At 38.3% G+C, this 15,587-nt stretch overlaps 1 protein-coding gene across 1 annotated transcript in view; it reads left to right on the top strand.

Annotated features, from left to right (window-relative positions):
• Nucleotides 1-15,587, top strand: part of wnt3a (wingless-type MMTV integration site family, member 3A) — a 52,356-nt gene that overhangs the window by 34,721 nt on the left and 2,048 nt on the right. Inside the window, exon 3 of the mRNA XM_056470989.1 lies at nucleotides 15,147-15,412. Coding sequence (XP_056326964.1) covers nucleotides 15,147-15,412 — 266 coding nt within the window. The remainder of the gene's footprint in view (nucleotides 1-15,146; nucleotides 15,413-15,587) is intronic.

The following is a 15,587-nucleotide window of genomic DNA, read 5'->3' as shown; positions in this document are numbered from 1 at the left end:
ACGCTATTTATGAGTAGTCTTTGCCTCATTGTTTTTAGTGTTATATATATATATATATATATATATATATATATATATATATATATATATACATATATATATATATATATATATACATATATATATATATATATATATATATACATATATATATATATATATATATATATATATATATATATATATATATATATATATATATACATATATATATAATATATATATATATATATATATATATATACATATATATATATATATATATATACATATATATATATATATATATACATATATATATATATATATATATATATATATATATAAACATATATATATATATACATATACATATATACATATATATAGTGTCGTTCCCTGTAGCAGTAGGCACGATTAAGACAAATGTGAAATACTGTTGTACAGGGGTGATTTTAGGATTTTCATTTTAGGTCGGATCAGAAACAGATCATTTTGTGGTAAACAAAGAAAAAGGTATATACATTTACACACATATATATATTTAAGTAAGAATTTAAATTAGTAATACACTAAAATTAGGGACGTTTAATTAGAAAAATAAGTGAGTATACCGAGGGTATACTCAATTATTGATCCTTAGAAGTGGTAATACCCAAACAGCTTGTGGAAAAAAGTAAGCATACTGAGTATACGTGCGTATAGCAAGGACTACACCACTAGTATAGACTATCCCAGGCATGGGCAAACTCGATCCTCGAGGGCCGGTGTCCCTGCAGAGTTTTGCTCCAACACTAATCAAACACACCTGAACACCCTAATTAGTGTCTTCAAGATCACTAGAAAGCTACAAGCAGGTGTGTTTGATTAGGGTTGGTGCAAAACTATGCAGAGACACCGGCCCTCCAGGATCGAGTTTGCCCATCCCTGGACTATCCTGTCGCAAAATGCGGTGAAAATTCTACACGATGGTAATAGTTTAAGGTGTTTACATGTCTATACTGCACTTCAATAATGCGATTAAAATCAGCTACTCCACATGTCTTCATTCCATTTCTGTTAGTTCGATTATGACTTTAGTCAGATTAAGGTCATCAAAAATTGCTGTGTTCACATGGTCGACTCTTAATAAGAGTATTGTCTTAAACGTATTAAAATCTGAGTACTGGTGTCCATGTAAACGTACTCAGTGTATCAAAACAGTTTTATTAAACAGTTGTACCATTAAAATGACAACACAACATTAAAATCATTCTTACGGTCTACTTGGGCCTTGCGATGGAAAAAGCAGCCCTGGTATTTTTTCACAAGAGTAGAGATGTGTTTAATAAGCTTTCGGCTTCCTGTTGCTGCATTCACTCCAGTGTCTTCACTCACACACACACACACACACAGACAAACACAAAAAGCAGTGTCAGATTTGTAGTATCAGTCACTACAGGAGAAACGAGAGGTCAGGGTACGAGGGGCTGAATACGGATATAAGCGGCTACGCTGAGAGGCGGCGTCAGCCCAGCCAATTGCTTTTAATAAACCCTCCAGCGATTGTTAGATTGATGGAGAGGGCTTGAGCCCAAGCGGGCCACTGATGATGATGGGACGACTGCTCGGCTCTTCTCCATTGTGTTGTTAATAGCCACTCCACGTCCCCTGCGGTTCCCCCTCCTCCTGCCTAAATTGAAGGGGAGATCGGTTCGGGACAGGGGGTGACGGGGGTTTGAACCAGGTCAGTCATCTGGGTCCAGGGGTGGCTTTAGTAAATCATTTTGATTGGATTAAAGCTTCTGAAGCTCTTAATAATGCCAGAGGTCAAAGCGGGGCAGATTAAATGCTTTGTTGGGGTGGTTCTTCCAAGCTTTTCATACGGCTTAAAGAAGAGCACCTCTCACTTTCGCTGCTTTTGTGGCTAACGCTGTCACTTAAGCAGAGCTAGCGCTATTGTGGCGTCTGTGGCGCAGACGGATGCATGTCGGTTTCCTCCTCTGTTTTGTGCTGGGATGAATGGAGCGCTGATCTTTAATAGGTCTTCAGTGGCTTGTTACTGACAATCAAACTGCAGTCTGAGATGCCGGGTGCACATGGTCCTCCGGAATGGTTCGGTAGACTTTAGCAGTGACTCGTCCTTTAACACAAGTATTGTGTCTAAGGAACGCCATGATGTTGCCAACTAGGCTTGTGCCGGTATTCGGTAATGCGATAAATCACGGTAATGAATATGCACGATATTGTTATCGCGGGCACTTCAAAATACCGTGAAAAATAATAGATCCGAATTTATATTCTTAGAACGCGCCTTAGCTTATTTTCCATCAACCGCTTGAAGAAACACTGCGTATATGCTGCGCAGAACTGATGCGCACTCTGATGTAAACAATCCCCGCATGTAGAAGCACCGACAATTTATCCCCCTTCAAAAAAAAATTCTGAGGTTTGGAAATAATTTGGGTTCCAAAAAAAATGCAGAGGGATTGCTGATCGAAGACGGTTTCCCTTTGCACATTCACTTTGATATAATTGCTCAAGTTTACTTTTACATTGTGTATTGTTTTATTTATATTTATTTGTATTTAAATGTTTGAAGTACTTTTAGTTAATTAAAAAGTTATTAAAGTTACTAAGTTGACGAAACTGAAGTTTTTTGTGTTTTTTTTACCTGTTTCTCTAGTAAAATTACAATATCGGGATAATACCGTATACCGTGATAAAAGCTCAATCAATTAATCGCAGCATGAAAATGTGATACCGGCACATGCCTATTGCCAACCCAGACTCAATGCGGATACGTACCCAAGTCATTTCTGGGGACATCGAAATATGTGAATGGAGGTACGTCTGCTTACAGTTTTTAGTTTTGCAAATCCACCAGAGGCCGCTGTGTACACTTTTTGATGATCTCAAACTTCTCTTGGAGCAATTATCCTATCTTCATATACATAAGACTAAAAGAGCATGACCTCTTTAAGCATCACAGGCATCTAAATCACACTGAAGCAGAAAGTTCACATCTCACCTGTAAAGGTCTATATTTTGTCAGGCCCTACTGAAAAAAACAGCTTAAACCAGCCTAAGCTGATTGGCTGGTTTTAGTTAGTTGACCAGCCTGGATTTAGAGGGGTTTTGGCCATGTCCAGGCTGGTTTCTAGGCTTTTCCAGCCTGGTCTTAGCTGGTCAGGCTGGAAAATTACCAGCTAAAACCAATTAATGTAACTGTAATTACAGTTCTGTTTATTGAAAGCAAACGTTTCTTGCAGTACTGTTTTTGTAATAAATAGAAAACAAATGACCTTTGTCATTGTCTCTTTCCCTTTTGACTGATCCGAAATATGGTCCGATCTGACTAAAAACCCATAATTTGATCCGAACTGTGAGATATCTGGTCTATTACACCCTGATACCCTTTGAGTGCTTGGTTCTCAGATGTATGTGTGGAAATTCTGTCAGCTTTGCCACCTAGCTTTGCTTGCTTTATACGTCTCATAAATCTGAGCATGTGTCACTTACAGTATCGCATTGTTTTCCCAAGGAGAAGTGTCTCTCCAAGCTCGGCCCCATTTATCTATTTCACAGTGCCGCCTCAGGCTACGTCTGCATCGGTGCTCATTAATTTACATTAACCAAAGTGTCAAAACACGGCCCGCTGGAATCCACTGGCGATGAAAGGAGAGTCAGCGCAGGTGTTCCCGGAGAGTTTGCTGAACACACCTACAGCAGATAACATTGCCAGTCGCATGCGAGCTGTAATCGGACACCAGAATTAACTTGTTCTCACTGTCACTCACGATTTCTGTTGTTGCTGAAAACAGACAGTTAAAGCGAAAAGCGATGATAGGCTTTTACACACATACACTATACACACGGTTAAAAAAATATCCCTAAATTAGGATATTTTGTGTTTATTTATACTTTTGAATTGCATTATGGGAGCTTGATCTTTCTTCTAACAACTTTTAACCTTGAAAAAGTGATCTTTATGGACATTTTTAATAGTTTAATATTAATATTTTAATATTTTACACACTTATTTCTCTATATACTACTAAATATATCTATATTTACTACTAAAATGTCAATAAAAGTCACTTTGTTAAACAGGAGAGTTGAATTTTCAGAGATCAACATCCCATAATGCAATGCACAACACTTGTGTTTATATAAAACGAAACATTTTATGACATGACGGCATGTTATTTGTGTATTCTACTCAAATTTTCCTTGTTTAAGGTTGGGGGTGTCACAGTGGCTCAGTGGTTAGCACTGTGGCCTCACAGCAAATAAGGTCACTGGTTCGAGTCCCGGCTTAGCCAGTTGGCATTTCAGTATGGAGTTTGCATGTTCTCCCTGTGTTGGCGTGGGTTTCCTCCGGTTTTAACCGCACAGTCCAAACACAGAGGAATTGAATGAACTAAATTGGTTAAATTGTATGTGTGTGAATGTAACAGTGCATGGGTGTTTCCCAGGACTGGGTTGCAGCTGGAGGGGCATCCACTGCTTAAAACATATACTGGATAAGTTGGTGACCCCTGATAAATTAAAGGACTAAGCTGAAAGAAAATTAATGAATGACTGTTTAAGGTTGTGTTGAGGGTGGGCATTAGGACCTGAGGATGCTGTTAGTCCAAGCAGAGGCTGTAGTGTTATGTTTATGTTACTGAGGGATATTGTACACAGAGTTATTCTGTATTTTTTTCTACTCTGTAGTCCTGTAGTCATCTAAATCACATGTAAAATTTCACCTCATATTGCTGACCAGTTTTTTCCACAGTCTCATTGGCAGCATCTTGCAGACTAGCCACGCCCACTCATTTACATATCACAGTATACACAGCATTTTAGAAAATCATTTACATTTGACAATTTCCACATTTCATTCATTCATTCATTCATTTTGCTTCGACTTAGTCCCTTTATTTATCAGGGGTCACCACAGCAGAATGAACCGTCAACTATTCCAGCATATGTTTTACACAGCGGATGCCCAGTACCGGGAAATTTACACAGTTTTATTCCACAGTAATGACACATTCAATCACACGTCCCAATCTAATGAGTTATTCTGTACTCAAATGTTTCAACACTGTAATCCAAAACAGTTCATCTAAATTCCATGTAGACTAGCCACGCCCACTCATTTACATGTCACACAACATATAGAATTTTTAAAAATCTATTACGTTTGACAATTTATTCTGCTTTCCCAGAGATGGGTTGCGGCTGGAAGGGCATCCGCTGCCTAAAAACGTGCTGGATAGGTTGGCGGTTCATTCTGCTGTGGCGACCCCGGATTAATAAAGGGACTAAGCCGACAAGAAAATGAATGAATGAATGAATTTATTCTGCGGTAACGACACATTCCATCACACTGCCCGACCTAAAGTACACAGAGTTATTTATTTTTATACATTAAAACATTTTACAAAACAGAACATTCAGTGACAGCAGCGATTATAAAAACGACAGAAAAAAAGCAACCCTAGATGTTAATTAAAAAAAATTTACAAATCAAAACATACATTATTTTCAGTTTGAAAGGAGCTGGAAATACTAAGTCCTGTTCAGATACAAAGTAACAGGTGCCCCTCTTTGTTAAAAATATCCATATTAATTGAAGTTGAGCAGTCATATACTCCATTCTATATATAGATTCAAGATTTTCTATCCACTGTACTGTTGTTGGGGGGTGTGGCTTCATCCAATTTATTGTTATAGTCTTTCTTGCACTTAGTAAAAGTATATGTAGCATATATCTCTGGTTTTTATTATATATATCCTGGGGTATCCCTTCAAGCTAAAAAAAACAGGGTAGTAAAAGGTAGATCTAACTGCATAATTTTCATTATCTCGATCTTTACCCCTTGCCAAAATGCAAGTATTTTCGGACATTCCCAAAATATATGTGCGTGATTACCCACATTCCCGCCACGTGTGTATGGTTAGCATATTTTGAGACCGTCAATGGTGTTCTAAAAATACAGAGTTATTCTATACTCGAATTTTATATCTATACTCTTACTTTACTTTGTAATCCATAACAGTTCATCCAAATCACATGTAGATTAGCCACGCCCACTCATTTACATGTTGCGTTATATATGTCATTTAAAAAGTGAAGTTTCACAAACTAATTTCGAGAGGAGCACGTGATATGATTGACTACAGCTGATCCTCATTGCTAATCATTAGCTAGCCTATCAGATCATTCTAAAACTACTATAAATATCCTGCCTAAACTTCATTCCTTATCTTCGTTTTTGGAAACCCCCCATCCTTCCCTTCTCCCTCCTCCTCTTTCATGATCGGGCAACACGGTGGCTCAGTGGTTAGCACTGCTGCCTCGCAGTAAGAAGGCCACAGGTTCAAGTTCTAATTGAGCCAGTCGGCACTCCCTGCGTGGAGTTTGCATGTTCTCCCTGTGTTTGCGTGGGTTTTCTCTGGGTCCTCCGGTTTCCTCCCACAGTCTAAAAACATGTACATAAGTGAATCGTAATACAGTCACAAGCACTTAACACATACATAGCAAAAGGGGACACTCGAGAAACACCTGATCTCGTATCCCTCCTAATGCTCATTGACCAGGCGGGAACCTCGGGCTCATCTATCTCCGAGCTCAGGGTTTTCTCCCGGGACAGCATGCCAAACCTGCTATCATAGTCGAGCATTATCTAAGTGTGAACTCTTGAAAATCTATTATGTTTGACGATTTATTCCACGGTAACGATAAATTGCATCACACTGCCCAGCCATAGTGTACACAGAGTTATTCTGTACTCAAATGTTTCAACTTTTCAGGCTAGCCACACCCAGGAATCTTTCTCAGTAGACGTCCTGAGGTCTAATTAGACATGTGCTGATATTTAAAAATTCTGTGTGTCGTGATAATATACATGCGTTTGTATTAGCAGTCATAACAGCTCCAAATGGTTCAATCATGAACATTTTGACATGCTAATCTGGCCTACTACATGCTGAATTATTGATTGGGAGTTCTGTAACTATTTACAGGGCTGTTATTATTGACTATACACGATATTTTAATTATGTTTGACAGTGTATTCCACGGTAACGATACAAAAAAAGCCCTCAGACTTTTAACAAAGCAATAAAATTACATCTGGGTGTCCGTGAAACCCTTTTGATTGGAATTCCTCAGGGATCACCACCACCACAGAACGAAGCAAAGGACGACTCTTAAAGCTAACAGCCTCATCTAAACCAACTTTGCATGAGGTCAGGCTACCCGGGTTATGACCTTTGCCCTCGGGAGGAGAAACTGTTACAATTTAGGATGTACCGAGAGCACGGTGCCTTTCATCTAATGCATGTTTAACTGTGCCGGGGGAGGGCTGCTCGCTGGTGTATCATTAACTCTGCCCACCGAAGAAAGAAAGGGGGCGTGGCGAACGGTGGGACCTTAGCCCCGCCTCCTGCTGGGCCCGACTCACCACACAATATCAGGGCGACCATAAGATTAAGCCAGAGAGAAAGCTCCTTTTCACAATTCACACGCCCTTTAGATTGTTTTATTAAAGCATTTCAATGGGGATTTCCCCGTCTGCCGACAAGTGGGGTCCGGCCAATGCATAGTTTTCTGTTGCTATGACTTAACTTGGTCGCCACTAATCACTGGCAAGGGCAAATTTCATATAAAATATCGGGGGGCTTTTGTGTGTGTAATTCGGCGTGACAGTGGCAGCACAATGGGGGAGTCAGGGTCCCAGCAGGTAACAGGGGACCGCTCGCCATGTCAGGGTCCGGCGCTGTTGGCCAGAAGGTGGGCAGCAGGGGCTCGACTGTTGTGTTGTCACAAATAATCAGTCTAATCGGGCTTCACCTGCATTCATTTCTCAGGTAAAGAAAGAAATCCGCCTCTCCGTATCTCTCATTGATTCATTCTTCCTCTGGATATTAATCTGCTGCCCCTTTTTTTCCCCGTCTCTCTTTTAAGCCCCCCAACCATTATCCGCCAGCCGTATTTAACCCTCATTCTATTGGCTGATCATAAAACATAGGCCACTCGGTGGGTTTTAAATTGTAATTGAATAGTCCGGGTCATTGGGACCTCCGGTTACTAGATGATGGATATGAAAGCAAAAGTTGCTTGTTTTAAAACTATAGACTAAGTCTAGCAAATGATTTTGATATATCTGTGTTTTAAAGAAACATTAGCTGTGTTTCCAACATGTGAATTAATGCGCAAAGCCAGAATATCGCATAAAAATATTTGTAAATAAAGCAACGTTTTCATCCAATGAGTCAAACTTAATCGTCACTTCCTGATAAAACTAGCGCCAAATATAGTTAAAATAAAAATTAAAATAAATATTTAAAATAAAATAAAACAAAATGGAGTTTGCTGTTGTAGGAAAAGCATATTTTTTCTTGTGTAATAAATAAATTGCACCTCAATAGACAAAACACAATAATACCAACACAGGCTCATTGTGAAAACGTACCCCTGTGTACATTTCTGGAGATCGTGAATTATGTAGCCAGAGGTACGTATGGCTCCATTTCATTTTTAAAACTACAGGACGGAATGACGCTGCTGAAGGCTTCTGTTTCATTTCGTGCTTAACAAGTGACCGCTTACCTCCATATGGACAATTTTTCTGCTGGTACCATTTTGTCCTGTGGCTCGCCATGTACGTCAGCAGACTTGAGACGCAGAGAGGAGTTGACAACAGGGTTCGAGTCGAACGATTCCAGAAAACGGATAAAACAAAAGCAAAAGGCAAATAATTAAATAAACAAGTAAATAACGTGGTAAAAGTGAGGTGAGGGCTTTTCTTTTTCTAGTTTGCTTTTGAAAACAGTAGGTTGGGTTTAGGGAAGGTAGTAAACCAGTCTTTTCTGGCTTTTGAAAACACTGTCGGTTGAGTTTAGGGAAGGAGGTGGGTGGTGGGATCTGTCGGTCAGTCAGTTAGTCAGTGGACAGCGGCCTCTGATGGATTTACATGAGAACAGCAGGCGCGAATGGCACTCGCGAGAGAAATTTGAGATCTGGAAAAGCGTACACTGCCTCTAGGGGATTCGCGAAAATAGAGACTGCAAAAAACGTAGCTCCTGGGATGTATTTGGCGCTCTCCAGAAATGTATAAAGGGGTACGTTTTCAAAATGAGCCTGGGTTACATCTTGGTCTTCCCATCAAGCCTTTTTTTAATGCAGCATTTCAAAAAAATATCCATAAATGACCAGTTTTTTGTATTTTTCCGTATTCATGTTTTTATTTTTTTATTTTCCCGATTTATTTATGCTGTTGAATTGCATTATGGGATCTTGATCTTTCTAACAACAATTTTTAACCTTGAAATGTTTGAAAAAAGTGACTTTTATAAACATTTTTAATAGTTTGCAGTGCTATATTGTCTGGGTTGGTGTTGTATATTACACTACTAAAACCTTGTATTAAACTGCCAGTGCATTTTTATGTTATTTCACACACTTATTTCTCTATAAATTATTATTTCTTATACATAATATTGATTTAAACTACTAAAATGTCAATAAAAGTCACTTTGTTAAACTGAGAGTTGAATTTTCAACATCAAAAGTCGACAGAGCAGAGATCAACATCCCATATTGCAATGCACAACCGTATATAAACACTTGTGAATCACAAAATACAGGAACTGTTCACTAAAAGAAACTTTTTACACTGTAAAATGACCTGAATCAACACAATTCTCGAGTTTTTTGGGGGTACAACTTAATTGTTTTATATTCAGTAGACTTCAGTTTGTAAAAACAATTAAGTTAACTTAATAAATTTAGGTTGGGACAACATGGAGTTGAGTAGAACCCAGCATTTTTACAGTAAAGGTGGATTGAAGCATAGCTAATGATTCTGATGGTGATTTCAATCAAACACTCAAACGCACAAAATATCACTGAGTACGTTTACATGGACGCCAATAATACGATTTTAATACGATGATTAAGAGTCTACGAAGTAAACATCAATATCAAACTAATACATCATAATCAAACTAAACAGAAATGGAATTAAGACATGTGGAGCATGCCGATTTTAGTCGCATTATTATAGTGCAGTACAGACATGTAAACAACCTTAAACTATTACCATCGTGTAGAATTTTCGCTCCATTTTGCGACAGGATAGTCTATACACACGGCAGTCTGACACTATTCTCTGCACCTACCGAGTCAGTCAAGGACCACAGACACACATTAATTCCATTAAAACAACACTCTTCCAGCAGAAGTCGACAAATTAAAAATGAAACACCCGAAATTACATGAAACTCCGGAGGAAATGAGGATAGCGCGGTTACACAATGATGTCAATCAAATTATGGGCTCATGAAAAGAACATTCAAAAAGCGATTCATGTAAACACCTTAAACATATTATTGCAACCCAGGCTCATTCTGAGAACGTAGTCCCGTGGACGTTTCTGGACACCGCTAAATACGTCCCGGGGGGTACGTATTTTTGCAGTTTTTGTTTTCGCGAATCCGTGAGAGGCCACTGTGCGTGCTTTTTCCCGCGCCGTTCTCGCGTAAACCCGCTAGAGGCCGCTGTCGACCGACCTTCTGCCTGGATGACAGAATGATTGACCGTGCGACCGGCCAATCGGCTGACCCACCCTCCTCCGTTCCTAAACCCAACCAACGACGATTCACAAAAGCCGTCCAGAAAAAGAAAAGCCCTTGTCTATTTTTACCACGTTTTCGGATTTTGACCACATTCTCACCCTGTGATGAACTTGTTCGCTTCATTTTTTGGATTTTGTTTTTGTTTTCTTTCCTGATTTCTGGAACCGCTCTTCGTCCGGACTAGAACCCGGTCGTCGTCTTCGGGGTCAGCCCCTGTCTGCGCCTCGAGTCCGCCAAATTACAAGAAGAGCTAACCGGACAAACTGGTTGCACCAGGAAAGCCCTCAACACGGAGGCGAGCGGCCGGCTGGCAAGCGCCGAAAGGAACGGCGTCACACCGCCCCGCAGCGTTCGCTTAAAAAAATGAAATGCAGCCGTACGTACCCCAGGCTACGTATTTCGCGGTCTCCACAAACGTCCACGGGACTACGTTCTCAGAATGAGCCTGGGTTGTATTATTGTCTTATTCAGATTAAGGCAAGTAATTTGATTACTGATCTCCACGTAAACGTATGGCACTGTCACAATTAGCATTGTGGAATAAGAAAGACTTGTGGCCAGTTTTGCAGCATCATTATCTCCAGCCTTGATTTTTCTAACCAGTTGAAACCTGCACCAAAGGAAGACTTGATTCTCCACAGTCGTTTCTTCTCCTGCATCTGCAAGACTGCACAAGACCGCAGAGTATTTATCAGAATTACCAACCTTATTAGCTGTCTGTTGAAAACACAAAAAAAAGCACTTTCAAGTTTGTAAGAGGGGCCCTCGTCAGCAAGAATCGTCACAAAATCCCCTGTTGGACAGAATGCTGGATCATCGTAGAGATTATAATCAATCTAAACTCGCATTGTTCATTTTTCAAATTAATTCAGAAAGTAACACGTTGGATCTTGTAAGCACGATTCGACAGTGAGTCTTAGACATGAGTAATTCAGGTCTATTTCCCCACCTCAGAGTTGCTTAATTGACTCTTTCTAATTATAGACTTGTCAGACTTTTATTTACCTCATCTGAAAGGATACGCTTGGTCTTCCCTGACTCATGCATCAGTAATGTCGACAATGAGACTTGAACGAACTGCTTTTACCCACAAATTTAACCGTAAGACGTTTAATTAGTACAACCCCAAATCGGAAAAGGATGGAAAACGTAAATAAAAAAGAAAGGTGTGATTTCTAAATTTACTGTGACTTGTATTTCATTGCAGACAATACAACAAACATTATTAAATGTGTTATCTTATATTTTTAAAATAAACACGTATTCCAATTTGGCTTGCAACACATTTCAAAACAAGCTTGAACAGTAAAGCATTTACCACTTTGTAATGTTGCCATTCATTTTCACAACGTTTAGGGACTGAAGACACCAAGTGATGAAGTGTTTCAGCAGTAATTTGGTCCCATTCTTGCTACAAAAACTTGTCTTAATGTGAGCAACAGTACGGGGTCTTCATTGTCACATTTTTTGCTTCAAAATGCGCCACACATTCTCGATTGGAGACAGGTCGGGACTGCAGGCAGGCCAGTCAAGTACCTGTATCCTCTTTCTCCGCAGCCAGGACTTGTAATGTGTGCAGAATGTGGTTTCGCATTGTATTGTTTGAATATGCATGGACGTCCCTGCAAATAAAGGCAGAAAATTGTGCTCCAAAATCTCTATGTACTTTCAAGCTTTAAAAAAGTGCAAGTTACATCGTTATTTAACCAATTTATACTAGCCTTAAATTGCTTCTGTCCTGAAATGAACCAAAATTGGAATTTGAAACTACTAAAATGTCAATAAAAGTCACTTTGTTAAACTGAGAGTTGAATTTTCAACATCAAAAGTTGACAGAGCAGAGATCAACATCCCATAATGCAATGCACAACCGTTTATAAACACTTGTGAATCACAAAATACAGGAAATGTTCAATAACAGATACTTTTTACACTGTAAAATGACCTGAATCAACACAATTCCAGAGTTTTTGGGGGTACAACTTAATTGTTTTATATTCAGTAGACTTCAGTTTGTAAAAACAATTAAGTTAACTTAATAAATTTAGGTTGGGACAACATGGAGTTGAGTAGAACCCAGCATTTTTACAGTAAAGGTGGATTGAAGCATAGCTAATGATTCTGATGGTGATTTCAATCAAACACTCAAACGCACAAAATATCACTGAGTGCGTTTTACATGGACGCCAATAATACGATTTTAATACGATTAAGACAGTACTCTGATTAAGAGTCTACGAAGTAAACATCAATATCAAACTAATACATCATAATCAAACTAAACAGAAATGGAATTAAGACATGTGGAGCATGCCGATTTTAGTCGCATTATTATAGTGCAGTACAGACATGTCAACACCTTAAACTATTACCATCGTGTAGAATTCTCCATCGGGACTGCAGGCAGGTCGGGACTGCAGGCAGGCCAGTCAAGTACCTGTATCCTCTTTCTCCGCAGCCAGGACTTGTAATGTGTGCAGAATGTGGTTTCGCATTGTATTGTTTGAATATGCATGGACGTCCCTGCAAATAAAGGCAGAAAATTGTGCTCCAAAATCTCTATGTACTTTCAAGCTTTAAAAAAGTGCAAGTTACATCGTTATTTAACCAATTTATCCTAGCCTTAAATTGCTTCTGTCCTGAAATGTCTTGTAAGAACCAAAATTGGAATATGTAATTATTTTAGGGGGGAAAAAATAAAAATCATGAGGAACACATTAAATAATGTTTGCGGTATTGTCTGCAATAAGAGTACATATGGAAATCACTACTTTTTTATTTGCGTTTTCCATACTAACCCAACTTTTTCTAATTTGGGGTTGTATATTCGTTATATCACAACAAAGAATTGAATCTTCCTAAATAATTCATAACTTAAGTGATCTAAATAGACATGCCGATGTTAAATAATTCACAATACCGTCATAATAAACATGCGCAATATTGATATCGTTAGCTCTTCAAAATATTGTGAATAATTATTTGAACTTTTAGAGTGCTTATTCAAGAATATTCAGATTGTATTCGCAGTCATAACAGCGCCAAATGGTTTAATCATGAAAGTTCTGTGACTATTTATAGGACTATTGTGCGTTAATATCATGTAATAATGCTTTATTAGTTAATGTTAATCAAACTAAATTCACAATGAAAACTACAAAAACTTTTATTTATCTTAGCTGATGTAAATTGCTTAGTTAATTACTTATAACTAGGCCCATGCGGAGTCTGCCGTCGCAGAAATGCACAGATTTTTAGCCCATCATTGAGTCTATTTATTTTCTTATGCAAATATATGTATATATTCTGTTTTTATATTAATTTCAGTGACATTATTGACTGATGTTCAAATGTTTAGATGATTTATTTACAATACAGCTTGTAAAGTAATATTTTCTGTCTTTTAGTAGATATATGTTATATGAGAGGCTTGCTTTGTTGGATCTATTTGCGTTTCTGTTTCGTAAATAAAAGTTAAAATGTTATTATTTTTTGTCATGTTTTAAGCTTTTAGTTTATATTCTCACAAAGATCGTTCCGCATTTATCTGCAGATTGTTTACATTCTGCGCGGAAATAGCAAATAAACGTCCTCAGATTCAATCTGGCCCTACTTATAACATGTTAAAATCGTAATCATAATCTGATTATGCATATAATTATTATTAAAAAGACACGTTTCGATTCCTAAAAAAACAACATCTCAGTGTGGACGGAAGGCCAAAACGTAGAGGAAAAATATGCGGTTTTAAACGAAAACATATTAGTGTGGACAAGACCCAGATCTGTTACATATATATGCTATCATGTTTGCAGCAGCAGTGTGTTATATTCTCAGACTGCATCTCTGGGAATATACTTGCAGTAGCAAGTCTCGGTACTTGCTGTGCCATAATAATCAAACCGCAGCAGCAGCGTAGCAGATTTATTCCACCAAGATCAAACACATCAACATTGCAATATGCAGTTGAAGTCATAATTATTCGCCCTCCTTTGATTTATTTATTAATTTTTTTTGTCAAATATTTCCCTAATGATGTTTAACAGAGCAAGGAGTTTTTCACAGTATTTCCTATAATATTTTTTCTTCTGGAGAAAGTCTTATTTGTTTTATTTCAGCTAGAATAAAAGCAGTTATTTTACTATTTTAAGGTCAAAATTATAAGCCCCTTTAAGATATATATTTTGTAATCATCTACAGAATAAACCACTGTTATACAATGACTTGCCTAATTACCCTAACTTTACCCTAATTAACCTAGTTAAGCCTTTAAATGTCACTTTAAGCTGAATACTAGTGTCTTAAATATATCTAGTCAAATATTATGTGCTGCCATCATAGCAAAGATAAAAGGAATCAATTAGAAATGAGTTATTAAAAACTTTTATGGTTAGAAATGTGTTTAGAAAACAATCTTCTTTCTATTAAACAGCAATTGAGGAGAAAAAAAATATACAGGGGGGCTAATAATTGTGACCTTCAACTGTATTACCATACTAAATCTTTCATGAGAGAAATGTAGTCATGCTTGTTTTCTCTGTTTTCTCCAACAGCCACCAGAGAATCAGCGTTTGTGCATGCTATAGCCTCGGCGGGTGTAGCGTTCGCCGTGACGCGGGCTTGTTCGGAGGGCTCAGCCACCATCTGCGGCTGTGACACCCGGAGAAAAGGACCACCAGGCGAGGGCTGGAAGTGGGGCGGCTGCAGTGAGGATGTGGAGTTCGGCAGCATGGTGTCCCGAGAGTTTGCTGATGCCCGCGAGAATCGACCCGACGCACGATCCGCTATGAATCGACACAACAATGAAGCTGGACGTTCGGTAAAAATACTTGTTTTTCACTAAATCATTCTGCATTTATCCGCATATTTACATTCTTCGGAAAAATTGATCTGGCCCGGCTTATCAAACGTTAAAATTGTAATCATAAACTGATTACAAGTCATGTTCATTAATTTTCCTTCACCTTACTCCCTTATTTATTAGGGGTTACCAC

This window comes from Danio aesculapii, chromosome 2 (genome assembly GCF_903798145.1).
Source record: "Danio aesculapii chromosome 2, fDanAes4.1, whole genome shotgun sequence".
Classification (NCBI taxonomy): domain Eukaryota; kingdom Metazoa; phylum Chordata; class Actinopteri; order Cypriniformes; family Danionidae; genus Danio; species Danio aesculapii.
Note: the sequence above shows the minus strand (reverse complement) of the source record. Positions and strands in the feature narration are given on the sequence as shown.